This window comes from Pimephales promelas, chromosome 14 (assembly GCF_988280905.1).
Source record: "Pimephales promelas chromosome 14, fPimPro1.hap1.1, whole genome shotgun sequence".
In the NCBI taxonomy this organism is placed as follows: domain Eukaryota; kingdom Metazoa; phylum Chordata; class Actinopteri; order Cypriniformes; family Leuciscidae; genus Pimephales; species Pimephales promelas.
In genome coordinates, this window is record NC_142782.1 from 5,199,800 (window position 1) to 5,214,780 (window position 14,981).

Consider the following 14,981-nt stretch of genomic DNA (forward strand, 5'->3'; position numbering starts at 1 on the left):
TGCAAAACTGTTCTCCACTCACAGCAGTGGGCGTTTACTTCCAAGTCTTCAGTGCGAGACGCCCATAAAAACCCAGTGTTTTTCAACTAGGCTCAATACTAGGGTAGAAAATAGCCTATTACTTATTCATTTTGATGTTTTTGAATGTAAAAACCAAGCAAACGTCATAAGTTGACCTCAGACAACAATATATAAAAAAAATTTAAATGCCAGTTCATGACCCCTTTAATACCATGTGGCCTTAGACCACCTCCTGCACAAAGTGTTTGATTGCTATTCATGTGAAATATGCCTTTTGTGGTTATTTACACTTGTTATTTGCATGAAGGGGTAGCTATTCCATAATTAAAAACACATGACCAAGTAGATCCATCCGTAACCCAACCTGATATTGTAAAAAATATTGTTCCAGCCCAAAGCCGGTTGTTCCATAAGTGATCCAGGAACTTGTCTTACGTGGGTAAATCTCATTAACCTTGACATCATCTTCCTTCTGTACTCTTAGATTGCCTACTGCACTTCTACAACAGAGTTATTCATCAGTAAGTAAAAGATAGAGACTGTCAAGACAGAATATTTGGCTTAAAGAGTCAGTGGCATGTTGAATGATATAGCGGCGGTAGAGGCGCATTAGCCTCATTGATATCTGAGAAAATAAAACAGGAAACTGGAGATCAGCCATGTTGCGATGACCCCTCTGATAGCACATGACAGCTTAAAGCATTTACTAGAAAACCCAAGCGTCTTCTTACCAGCAAAAGTGTCTGTGAAAATAATGAACACTTTTTACAGGACGTCAACACCGTTTTATAGCTATTATGACATCATCTAGAGCTGGAGAAGACACTGATAGCTGTAGTAATGGGGCGATTGACTGGCTCAGAGCCAGGGTGGCAAGTTCTGGTCCTTGAATTTGATTGGCTTGTTCCCTGCGACTTTTCACTGTTTTTATAATTACACTTGTCTGTGTTTGCAAAGTATATACCTATCAAAAGTTTGGGGTCTGTACGATTTTTTTAATACATAATATATTAATAATAATAAAAAAATACATAATAATAAAGTCTTTTCAACTTAAAAGATACATATTATTGCAGGTTAAAATGTTTCCAGTGATAAAAAAATGACTTTTCAACATCATTACTCCATTTTTCAGACACATCATCCTTCATTTACTGTTATATAATAATAAGTATGAGCAATAACAATGGTGTTGCCTTTGTCAAGCACCTCTAATTAGTCTATTATAGTCTATTATATTATATATTAAGCATACATTGTTATATATTATTTATAAATTAAGCATTTTAATGTTTACATTTATATATTTTTTATCAACACACAAAGGCTTCACATCAGCTTGATTGATTGCCGTTCAGTACTTGTTTCACTGCAAAAATCATTGCAAATGGAGTTAAGCGACAGGGGTCAGACTGCAGTCTGGTGAGGGTGAAGAGGGCAAAATAACGAGAGAGAGGCAGTCGACGAAAGAGGAGACAATCAGGAGTGACCAAGTGACCAGGGGTCCTGACATTACAGCGCATGAGCCTGAGGCCGGACAGAACTCAGGCCAGTCTATTGATTCTCTCTGCTGTTCACGGGGTAATTGAATGTTGAAGGTCTCTTGAGATACATGACACTCGGTGATTTACATGATGCTGTCTTTGAATCGAAACTCACAATTGTCCTATTCAGACATGATAATACACTTAATACAATTACACTGGGTTAAAGCTATCAGCTTTGTAACACTGCTTTGGTTTGTGCATGGGTTTATATGAAATATTCACTCATTAAAGCCCCCATGAAATGCTATATACCGACTAAGAGCTTTGGATAAAGGGAAGTCACTTCAAGTTTAAAACAGTGATTCACACTTTTACTTTACTGCAACTCCCTGTATTTGGGACTCAGCCATTCGTCTTGATTTCAAATGGTTCAAAATGCGACAGCAAGACTTGAACGTATTAAAACGTGAACATATTACTCCTGTTTAAGTGTTTCTGCACTGGCTACACTGGCAAACCCAATTATAAAATTAAAGTGTTCTTGCTTTCTTTTTAAATGTTTAAAGTACTAAGCACCTTCTTACATCTTTGACCTTTTAAAAATCATCCAGTGAAAACTCTCATGTCTGTCAATCAGAGGTTCCCATTCCCGAGAGTAGGCCAAAATCTAGGAACTGTTTAACAATTCCCATTAGAACTGCACAAACAGTGCATGCATTTTTAAACCAAAGATAAGTTCAGCATGAAACAGAAGACTTCGTCCCTATTGTGACGTATTTTCAAGTGAAACGGCAGGCGGGACTTGATCTTATCCTTGGGGAATAAATTGGATGGTTGTGGTTTGCTATTGCTGTGATGTCATGTGAGTGACAGGTTGTAACACATGTTTATTTTGATGAGAAGTTGAAGGAATACTTCACTTAAAAATGTAAATTCTGTCATCATTTACTCACCACCAAGTTGTTTCAAACCTGTATGAAGTTCTTTCTTCTGCTGAACACAAAGATATTTTGAAGGATGTCGGTAGTCCTTTTATAGATAGTACTTTTGTTCCTGGTTACCGGCAATCTTCAAAATATCTTTGTGTTCAGCAGAAGAAAGAACTTCATACAGGTTTGAAACAACTTGAGGGTGAGTAAATGCTGACAGAAGTTACGTATCTTAGAAGGTAACTAAGATACAGGAAAACAACTAACTAAAAGTTCTTGACAAAGCAAGCAAAAACCGATCAGGCCATACGTTACATTACACCCCCCTCCTGGACAGTGCCTCCTAGCACTGTTAACACCGAAGTGGTGGGGGGAGGTGCTATTATCCCCAAAGGGGTGGGAAGGAGGGCCAGGACCCCCAGGTGGAAGACTCCAGGGAAGGTCTGATGGAGGGAGGAACCACTGAGGGGCCAGTGGAGGCCAAGGTGGAATTGGCAAACCCGAGCTCGCTGGAGGGCTGAGGGCCGTGTTGACCAGGACGAATCTGCAGGCCGAGTCGGAGTCAGGTGGGCCAGAAACCAAGGCGAAGTCGGAGGTATGAAGGACCAGGGCGATGTTGCAGGCGCTGAGGTGCAAGGCAGAGGGTTGGGGGTTTGGAGCCAGAGTGAAGGATGAGCTCGATGGGATGAAGGGCTGAGGTGTACCGGTGATGGACGGGCCGTTAGAGTCAAGGGACCGTGGAGGACCGGCGACTCATGAACAGAAACCAACAAGAATAGGGGATTATCACGCTTCCGGGTTTCATGGGCGGGATTTGTCAACTTTGTGCATGTCCACTTCCGACGCAGTTCAACAATGGCTGAGACGAAGGCTATATATGTCACTGCTCTGTTCCACTTTGTAAATCTAACCAACAACGCCAACCCTACGTTAGTTTTCATGGATTCCCGACTGAATTGAGTATAAGGAAGAAGTGGATTAAAACTTTAAATTAAAACAAGGAAGCACGTTTGTTTGCAGCCGGCACTTTAGTGAATCAGACTAATTTACCAGGGATGCTGTATAAATAAACTTAGTGTAGTCCTTCATCAGTTTGCCAGCGAGAACGGTGATTCAACGGAAGTGGCAGTGCACAAAGATCACTGAATCCGGAAGTACTACGTATCAGTGTTGTAGTACTCGAGACTCGGACTCGTCTCGGACTCGGTCTCGAGACCATATTTTAATGGTCTTGGTCTCGTCATGGACTCGTGTCCATTTGGACTCGGAATTGACTCGTACTCGAACATTTTTTTTTTTTAGGACTCTGAATTATTCCCGAGTCCACTCGAGTTCAATTCAAAATATTTTTCATGGTTATTAATGTATGTTAATAAAATATTTCTTTAAATTGATTGACACGCCCAGTGATTGGTGATTTTCTAGTGCGCAACTGCGCATGACAAATTGTAATAAAATTACTTTTAACACCACCTACTATGTGGCCTTTTTACCCTAAACTGATCATATTTTTTAAACTCTAAGTAAATTCAGTAAAAAAAAAAAAAAGGATTTCTCTAAGTAAATAAAAGTAAATTAGGTAATCAACCCTCACTGGTCTCGGTCTCGACTCGGACTCGACCGTCTCTGGTCTCGGACTCGACTCTCTATGGACTCGGTCTTGACTCGGACTCGACTCTCTCTGGTCTCTGTGTCAACTCGGACTCGAGTGAGGTGGTCTCGACTACAACACTGCTACGTATCAGCGTGATAATCCCCTATGGTGCTTGGTTTGAAAGTGGCTTTGGTGTATGGTGCTTCATGCATTACTATACTATCGACATTCAATTTTTGTCCGCAAAATTTAGCTAAAATATGTGAATATGAAATATGTTAATATAAACTATTAAATATTTACATGATGTATTTACAGTGGGGCCAAAAAGTATTTAGCCAGCAACTGATTGTGCAAGTTCTCCTACTTAGAATAATGAGAGAGGTCTGTAATTTTCATCATCATTTTCATTTTCTTCCTCCAAACACGACGAGTTGAGTTTTTACCAAAAACTTCTATTTTGGTTTCATCTGACCACATGATATTCTCCCAATCCTCTTCTGGATCATCCATATACTCTCTAGCAAGCTTCAGACGGGCTTAAGTAGGGGGGCACGCCTGGCACTGCAGGATTAGAGTCCCTCTCGGTGTAGTGTGTTACTTATGGTAGCCTTTGTTACTTTGGTCCCAGCTCTCCGCAGGTCATTCACCAGGTCCCTCCGTGTAGTTCTAGGATTTTTGCGCACCGTTCTCATGATCATTTGGACCCCACGGGATAAGCCCCAGATCGAGGGAGATGATCAGTGGTCTTCCATTTTCTTACAATTACTCCCACAGTTGATTTTTTTCACACCAAGCTGCTTGTCTATTGTAGATTCACTCTTCCCAGCCTGGTGCAGGTCTACAATTTTCTTCCTGGTGTCCTTCGACAGCTCTTTGCCATGGTTGAGTTTGGAGTGTGACTGTTTGAGGCTGTGGACAGGTGTCTTTTATACAGATAACAGGTTCAAACAGGTGCCAATAATACAGGTAACGAGTGGAGGACAGAAGAGTTAAGGCGGGCATACACTGTGCGATTTTCGTCCGATTTTGAGCCGAATTCTGACTCGTGCGACTCATTTTCGTGTCGGACCGATTTTCAGCTTTGTCGTGCGTCGTTTGTCGTGCAGTGTTCGTGCAGTGTACAGGGAGAAACGAGAGGCGATTAACCTCTCACGATCGACAATCGGATGGTCGGATGAATTTCTGGCATGTCAGAAATTTTGGTCGCTCCTCGTGACTATATCGCACAGTTGAAGCAAAGCTACGAACCGATTGCCCTAAACTCAGTGTTTTTTTCCCTCACTGCACCTGCGCGAAAACAGAAGTTTAACCATTTCATCTGCAGCAAAAATAAAATGAAAATAAAAACGAGCTACAAATTACTGTTGCTTACCTCCAGTTCGTGTTGCAAAATGGATAATATTACCCACCGTCTTCAAGCCACCTGATATGTAACACCTCTTTTATTATTTTGTCAAACAATGTTTTTGAAATAAACCTGTTTTTAATTTTCATTGATGATTAATAATGGCAATGTTCGGACATATTATAGACTGTTAATAGTTATTTTATATGTATATAATTCATTGTAATCGACCTAAATGTTTTAGACAATTTTTAATGAGGAGTAAGATTAATATTTTATTATCCTCACAGCACGTTGGTTATGTGCTGTGAAAATATTGCGTGGCAAATTAATTATAATAGCGGATCAATTTAATAGTAAAATTAGCCTATAGGCCTCCCCTAATAATGATAATATAATAATAATAATTAAATGCATAAATTGAAAATACTAAATCATCTTGATACTGATAGCAGATACTTGTTTTGACAATATCTCTGGATACATACATACGTAAATAGGCGCAATCCAGGGGGTTATCGCAGATATTACACGTATAGTGTGAGCAGTGAAGTCGCAGCTCGTGTGAGCACATAAATCCTGAACTTTGGCTTTGCATCGCATGCGATTTACTCGTTCAGTGTGAGTAGGTACCTTGCTGAAATCGCACAGACATCGCACAGTGTATGCCCGCCTTTACAGGTCTGTGAGAGCCAGAAATCTTGCTGGTTTGTGGGTGACCAAATACTTATTTTCCACCATAATTTACAAATAAATTCTTTAAAAATCCTACAAAGTGATTTCATGGATTTTTTTCTCATTTTGTCTCTCATAGTTGAAGTGTACCTATGATGAAAATTACAGACCTCTCTCATTATTCTAAGTAGGAGAACTTGCACAATCAGTGGCTGACTAAATACTTTTTGGCCCCACTGTATTTACATGTATAGCACACAAAAATGTCAAATAGACTACATGTTCGAAGACAGAAATGCAAGTGAAAATCACTGGTTGGTTTTCAGTTGTTTTGAATGAGGACATTCAGATGCATATTCAGTGAATGGGCCAAAATACACACAGATACTCTCAGGCTGAATCCAGAGCTCTTGCACACATTCGTGTGTGTGTGTGTTTGTAAGAAAACCCAGCCAGTCTACACACTCTTAAACTCTTTTTCTTGCTAGCAGAGAGGAAGTGATCTATCGATCCGAGGAGTTAATGAGAAGAGATGGATGGATGGACGGATGGATGGATGGATGGATGAGGGGTGGGAAGGAAAGAGCGTCGAGAGAGGACAGCAGCGGATGGATTGTTTTCAGGATTGGATTTCGGTTACACAGCAATACTGACTGGGACCCCTGTGCCGAGCGCTCTTTCAAGCCAGAGCATGAAGAGGAAAATATCATATTCCCAAAAATAACAGAGATTGATCGCTTTTCTCGCTTTTAATGCCCGCTGCTATTTTTAAAGACCAAAAACACCCTCATCCTCTCGTGTGACAGTAAAACTCCAGCCCCTCTTCCTCCTGAAGACCCCAAGGTCACAGGAAGTTCAAGTAACAACGCAAAACACTCTCTCTTTCTTCCTAATGTGTTGCATTCACATTTTGTCACTGGTCTGAGATGAAAATCTATCCTAAACTCCCATAAACCTAAATTAAGAACGTTAAAAATAGACTGCTCTCAGATTTGACACTGTGAATGGTGACCAGGGCTGTGTTCACAATAAATACTAGCATACTACAGTATGTGTATATACTTTATTTGGTTATACTACAGTATGAAAAACACTATTATGGAATGATTAATGCTGTCACATGACCTTGTCACGAATACAGCAAGTGTAAAACATTTTTTGGGCTGTTATTACTTCTAGTTCACTTGTTACACTGGAGATGGAAGATCAAGTCAGATGCATTGCATTGTGGGATGCACATTTTGCATTTTGGCAATTGTACACTACCATTCAATTGTATGGGGATTGTAGTAAACATACAATATTTAAGTGTTTTTTTAAAGGAGCAATGTGTGACTTTTAGCGACATCTAGTGGTTCGGTTGCGAGTTTGCACCAAGTTTGCACTAAGGGCTCAGCCCACTGCTCACCCCTCCCTTTCGAAGAAGCTACGGTTGCTAAAACGGGACAAACATCTCGTCGGCTGAGACAGCAGAGAATAGCCAGAGTAAGCCAAGAGTGTGTAACATTGTCACTGTTTCTGTACCACAGTCCATTATAAACCACATCATGAATACTGTTTACAAAGCCATAGTCAGGTGAGGATCAAGGGTTTTAATATATAATTTAATAAAATAATATTAATCAGCTGATTGTCTCACAAACGTAACCAGCAGCACATTTATCCCCACATACTGTAGCAAACCCATAATACAGCGAGGGAGCAGCTATATATTTTTTCTAACAGGTTAGTAATAGTTTAGCTGGCTAATATGAGCTGTTACTGTGGCTGAGCTGGGACGCGTCCGCACGAGTCCAAAGGTCGGAACTGCGCGCGCTGTTACAATCATGTCATCTCCGCATCCCATAGATACTATTTACTACACACAATAGGCTTTTTTTCTCTGATTTTGAAAAATCTTCGCGATCGACTTTAGTGATAAAAGACTTTAGTAAAAGTCTCTATCGACGGGTTAGTGATTCCTGTAACGTACTGTTTTACGGTCAATGACATGAATACTAATCATCAGCTGTCTCACGAACGTAACAGCACATCTATCCCCAACATAACAAACCCATAACACAGCGAGGGAGAACTAAGTTACATGAAACAATCCCAACTACATATTTTACACCACTCACAAGGGAAAAGTCACTACTCACGGAGTGTAAGGCTAGCTTCCAGCTTTCCGCTACTTCTCTTTCAAGGTAGTGATGAAACGCGTTCTGTAGCACTGTGTGTTCGCGTTCGGCTACGGTAGGAATATGACGTCACAACATGGCGACCTTCATAGAAGGGGATTCCCTCGGTTATGGAGCTATTAATGTCTCATTCTAAGGTAATAAAAACATTACGGTTAATTAAGTAAGTTCTTTATACACCACTGAAAACATAGTTATGGATGTCATATTGCATTTCTGTTAATAGATACTCAACTTTGTTACACATTGCACCTTTAATATGCGCATCAAGGCTACAGTTATTTGATGAATTATATAGTAGGCTAAAATTGTGAAATATTACTATATTTTCTATTTTGATATATTTTAATTTATTCGTGTGAATTCAGTTAAGCATCATTACTCCAGTCGTCAGTGTCAAGTGATCAAATCAGACTAATAAGCTAATTTGCATCTTAAAAGACACTAAAAATTTGTGCTGCTTAATATTTTTGTGGAACCACAAAACTTCTTCAAGGATTCTATGAAGAATGTAAAGCTCAGAAGGACAGCATTTATTTGAAATAGATTTTTATTTTTTTTTAATTATCTTTATGTAACTTACATAACTCTTTTTACTGAAACTTTTGGTCAAATGAATGGATCCTAACTGAATAGAATTATTAATTTATTTCAAAACAAATCCATCTGACCCTAAAGTTTTGACGTATAAATACTGTGAGTAATATACATATATAAATTAGCAAGGGACCTATGGCAGTGTGCTTTTCCAAACATAGCCCAGCCTTCCCCCATGAGCATTTCTCTTTGAAAGTACATGTCCAATGAAAACACAGATGGATTCAAAATCATCAACATCCTTCACTCCAAACATAAAATAACTGGAATGTTATGTCCAGTTTGGAAGCTAAACCTTTTAAAGTGACGATACTAATGATTTTCTTTTCTAACCATGTGTCATCACATTGGGGGTTGTTTAAAATGGAGTGCATCACTCAGCATGTTTGAAAGCAACCACATAGCCCAAAGGTGAAAAGTTAGATTTTTTAAAGACTATACGCTTTTATTTGTCTTTTTTTTTTTGGTCACAGAGTTGTTGAGAGATTTGTCTGGACTTCTAAATCAACACGAGACCCTTTGAATATTTTCTGGGTATAGAAAAGAAAATATTTGTCATAAAAAGAGCATGTTCACAGGGGTCAGAGGAGGGACTGTGGCTCTCAGGAATGGAAAGAGAAATCATATCGAGAGAACAGATGTTGTGCACAGAAGGGAGGACGGCAACCATCTAAATAAAAGTGTCACGCAGGACATTGGGGAGTGGCTGATGGGCTGCCTAGCAGGTTTATACATAATACAACACATTATACGACGGAAATGATAACAGAAGATCAGATTAAAAGAAAAACTGTCCATAAACACGCATCACTTTTTTTGACATCCATATTTTTCATTGTGAAGCAGCAGGTCAACAGTTAGGCTGCGTGTCCACCAAAGCGTTTTTCCAATTGTTTTCAATGGGAGCGCCACGTTTTTAAAACGCCACGAGCGTAACGAGGCGCTGAGTGGTTTTTTTTTTCACTTTTTTTACTGGTCGCCGAAAGTTGAAACAATTTTAACTTTGGATAAAACGCAGCACTCATCACTGTCCCTTTTTACCCAGCCGTCCAATCACAGTGGAGGAGGGGCGGGACTAAACCACACTGACCAACTGTCACAACATTCTTTCTGTATAACAACATTAACTGGCAGAGCTTTTAGTATGAAACAAATTATCTGCGAAATCAGTGACAAGTAATCTGTGCTGCGGATATTCTGTACCATAGCAACGAAACGTCTCCACGGAAAAAATGTAGCGCTGCCAGAATGCTCCCGAGTGCCCAAAGCACGGCGTACTGACCGAAACGATTGCTCATTTAAAAAAAAGTTTTATAAGCACAAATGCTCGCCTTGCTCTGTTCTGTGATGCACGTTCGTGACTCGTTTATAAAAATGAACTAATCTTTTTTCATGTCATTTGGTTCATTCAACAAACAAAATGAATGAATTGACTCGGGAAAAGATTTGTTCATTTTGATGGACGAGTTCGAAAAAGAGAGTCACTTACGCGCATCACAGAACAGAGCAAGGTTACCATTTGAGCTTATAAAACTTAAACTTTGTTATTTTATTTAAATGAGCGATCGTTTCGCTTGATAAGACCCTTATTCATCGCCTGGTGTCGTTTAAAGCCCTTTGAACAGTTTGCAGTTTGTACTGAAAGTGTCTTTTGGACCTTGAACCGTTTGGTTACCAGTAAAGTGCATTATATGGAAAAAAATCCTGGAATGTTTATCAAAAACCATAAATTTTTTTCGACTGAAGAAAAAAAGACATGGACATCTTGGATGACATGGGGGTGAGCAAATTATCAGCACAAGTTTTTTTTTTTAAAGTGAACTACTCCTTTAATGCAAAGCCCAGGGCCGTCCCAAGCATGAGAAGGGTCCCAGTGTGAGTAAGAGGAAGGGGGGCCGTGTGTCCCCTAAAGTCCAATTGATAAAGGACGGTCACTGTAAAAAATAATCCCGAAAAAAAAAAACGGTAAACTACTGTCTGGCAGCTGTGGTTGCCAGCATCATACCGTAAATATACGGTGTGTTACTGTTTTTGTGTTAGAGCATATAGCTGTTAATTTAAAGTTTAATACTTTAGCTGACAACGATACAGTATATTTAGCTGTTAATTTCAAAAACAGTAACACACCGTATTTTTACGGTATGATGCTGGCAACCACAGCTGCCAGTAGTTTACCGTATTTTTACAGGACTATTTTTTACAGTGTGGCCATGCCTTTATCAAACTGCCACTCACAATGAAGTTTCACTCTTAGAAGAAAAGGTTCTATATAGAACCTTAAAAGGTTCTATCAGAGCTACGTATCTGGAATACGTAAAAGGTTCTATACAGAACCTTAAGGGTTCAATAATAAGGGTTCTTTGTAACCAGGAAAAGGTTCTACATGGAACCTTTTCATTATCATTTGTTTTGTCCTTTCCGGATTAAATATTTCATATTATTGACAAACATCAAAACCCTAAAATGTATTTATGAATGTGAATGATCACAAAATATGGGGGTTAGAAAATGTATATATTTATACATTTTCTATACATTTTCATTATATTTATACATTTATAAAATGATATATATGTATATCATTTTATGTAGTTAATCAATATGACACGAAGAGTGCCATTTCAGTTTTTCTCCTCCAAAAATCAGCATGATTAAAATGTGATATTAAGTTACTAAAACAGTTTAATAAACAATAATTTAATTACAACTACAAAATGTTGCAGAATAATGTAATATATGAATGAATAATAGCCTATTAAGAACCTCTGTGCCAAAATGGTTCTTTCTTGTCATTATAGAACCGTTTTCAGCATGAAAGGTTCTTTGGAGTTGAGGAAAGAACCCTATGCTTCATATATAGAACCCTTTTTTCTAAGAGTGTGGTTTCAAAAAGAGCTTCTCATTTTTCCGAGCTGCACCCGGGATCTTGGATATTCAACGTCACCCAAAGGTCTTCGCAGGAATGCCGAAGACTTCACCTTACAGTTTCAGTCTCTAAGCCAATCACTGCCTCCGAGCATTACGCCTTTCATTCTGGACATCTGTGTTTGTGTGTGAGAGAGACACACACAGAGAGAGAGAAAGAGTAGGAGGGGGGGGGGGGGCAAAAGAGGAAATTCTTCCACCTCCACTTTGGGACATGAGACGGATTGTTTTTTTATGCACGTCAAAGAGCTTTTCTGTCAGAACCACTAAAGCGATGATGGCGTCCAGACACAAGAAAGCATTTCATTAAATGCACCACCATCTCTTGCTTGTTTTCATGATATTTTGATAAATCATTTGATTTGCAATCTCATTTTGCAGAAATAACAAAACTCCCGATGAACTTTGGGGTTGTTATATCGATTATATATCGTATTAACAAAATCAAAGCTCCAAAAGTCTATTGACACGACACAGTAAATCAAACAAAAACAAACATAAAGATAAAATCATTTTATGAATAAAAGTATGCAGCTGTGCATGTCCAGTTAAAATGAACTACATTTTACACTTTCTGTATGTTAGTGAGCCTATGATGTCTAAAGTGAAACTTTTGTTTGTGTTGATAAACAACGTGTACACTTTTTCGCAAAATACAGGGATTAAACAATTGCGTGAATGCAGTTTTGTTGAAATGGTTATTCGTCCCCATTTTACTTCCATAATGTGATTTCTGCATGAAAGTGCATATTCAAACACAAGATTTGATTGTGAGAAAGTTGCCATAAGCAAATAAAGGACTTGAAAAATATGTTTTTCTAATAGTGGCCACAAATCTTCACAATTAAAAATATATATTAAAAGTGTGTTATCTGCCACTGTAAAAATCAATATCCTTTATCTAATCAATATAAGATTACAAGCAATATTATTAATTCAATTTAACAAATTAGAATTGAGTAATAATTAATCAAATTATTCCTTAAGAGTTAACCATTTAAAATGAGTAAAGTTTACACCGAAAAATTTAACAAAAATATCTCACTAACAGACAGACGTCAAATATTAATTGAGAACTCGTTATTTTATATTGCCAACATTGAAAACACCTGACGTTAGCAAGCAGAATCACTGAAGGAGAAAACCGGAACTTTAAAATAAACACTGATCACCATAATGGTGACTTCAATTTATGTTTTTTTGGGTTGTTTCTGTAAGTTTTACTCACTTTAAATGGTTATCTTTTAAGGAATTATTTTGATTATTTGTTCAATTTAATTAATAATATTGTTTGTAATCTGTTGCCACATTTTTTTTGATTAGAAAAGCATATTCATTTTTACAGAGTACATAAATATGAAAGGTTGAACAAGACACTGTCTCGTACATATTTTTGTGTGTGTCTGTTTTCAGTACGTGCAAATCTTTATGGTTCAGCTGTCACTTTGCTATCTGGTCATTAAATGTGTGAACGGGGTGAAAAAGGCCCATCTGGCATGATTCATTTATGAGCGACTCCATTTGGGTGCGATCTGTCCTTCTCTCTTAAAGCATCAAGGGTTCATTTGCCCACTGACACAGATTCTAGCAGCTTACGGTAAACCCAGTGACGGATTCACCCGTTTATTCCACTCGGCACAAGTACGAGACCAGGTCACACCATTCCCCCACTGCATGGGTTAGTTAGAGAACCATTCTTCTGCAACAACCAATAAGAATCCACCCTGTACAATGAGCTATCGTATGATTGGCTAGATGGCTTGGCGTGTTGCACGTGGGGTCAGCCATAAACCTCTCTCCCAAAATGGTCCATAAATTCTCGGTCCAGTTCAGTCTGGTGTGACCACAGTCATTCCTATCTCGCCACAACCTCGACGGGAACATTGTGAAATAAAACAAAACCTAAAAAGAAACCAAAACAAATCATAAAAAACACAACACAACATAATCAACACAATACAACGTACGAAACTGAAAAAACAAACAGAAATTGTAAACTGAATTATCTAATAATAAATGAAAACGATAAATAAAACGAATAATTTCAGACCTTTTGGAATGCAAACTGCTAAAATGTTATTAGCATCTAGAGGTTAAAGTCAAAAGCTGTGTGGCAGACGTACAAAAGAGGGATGGTTAGTCATGCTGAAAGTCGCTGCAGATATAAAGTTGTGTTGTTGCACAGATCAGATTCCAATCGGATAGACATATAATGGGATTTGGATTGACTGTGCATGTGAACGCAGCCCTAGTGATCGCTAACCAGAGAGAAGACAACTCAGATACATAAGTGTCATATTTTTAGGCATGTTTGTGCGTGTTACACAAGTGAATGTGTTTGTGATCTCGGCTAATGGTGATTCATGCTCTGTGAGAATGATTCATCGTTGGAACAGAGTAACTATGACGCTTGCAACTATGGCAACTATGCGTGTGGTGGGAAGGCAGGTCCACCCCCAAGTTCTGAACACACACACACACACACTTTAAGAACCGAGCGCACTCTGAATGACAGGCGGAAGTCGCCGTTCGGTAATGAGAGTTTTTAGAAAGCTAAATCAGGGCTTATTCTGTTCGCTGAAAGGGTTAGTTCACCCAAAACTGAAAATCCTATCATCGTTTACTCACCCTTGTGTTGTTCCAAACCTCTATGTGTTTATTTGCTCTGCTGAACACAAAGGAAGATATTTGGAAGAAGGTTTTAATCAAACAAATCTCATTCCCCATTGACTTCCTTAGTATGTTTTTCCTACTATGGTAGTCAATGGGGAATGAGATCTGTTTGATTAAAACCTTCTTCCAAATATCTTCCTTAGTGTTCAGCAGAACAAATAAACACATAGAGGTTTGGAACAACATGAGGGTGAGTAAACGATGATAGAATTTTCATTTTTGGGTGAACCAACCCTTTAAAGAATTCATTGAAATGAGCCCTTTAAAGGGATAGTTCACTTTGAAATTAATTTTTGGTGTGTTTTTTTAGCTTACCTCAAGGGCATCCAAGATGTAGGTGTCTTTGTTTCTGCAGTATTTTTTAATTTTGATATTTTAGGTCAAACCGTTCTTGTCTGTCAGTCATATAATGCAGGTCTATGGTCACCACCTCAAAGAGCATGCACAGAGAAGTCCAAATTAAACATGATTTAATGACTCGTAGATGTAAGTACAGATTGATGGCCTAAGACACGAAACGAGCGGTTTGTGTGAGAAAACGAACAGTATTTA

At 38.6% G+C, this 14,981-nt stretch overlaps 1 protein-coding gene across 4 annotated transcripts in view; it reads right to left on the reverse strand.

The window, feature by feature from the left end:
• ntrk2a (neurotrophic tyrosine kinase, receptor, type 2a) overlaps positions 1-14,981 on the reverse strand; it is a 64,177-nt gene that overhangs the window by 22,949 nt on the left and 26,247 nt on the right. For 2 of the 4 annotated variants that reach the window (XM_089119306.1, XM_089119305.1), the window contains one exon: positions 12,255-13,658. The exons of the other annotated variants lie outside the window; for them this stretch is intronic. In XM_089119306.1, coding sequence (XP_088975432.1) covers positions 13,586-13,658 — 73 coding nt within the window. In that variant the 3' untranslated portion in view covers positions 12,255-13,585. Of the gene's footprint in view, positions 1-12,254; positions 13,659-14,981 lie in introns of those variants that run through there. 4 annotated transcript variants of the gene reach the window in all.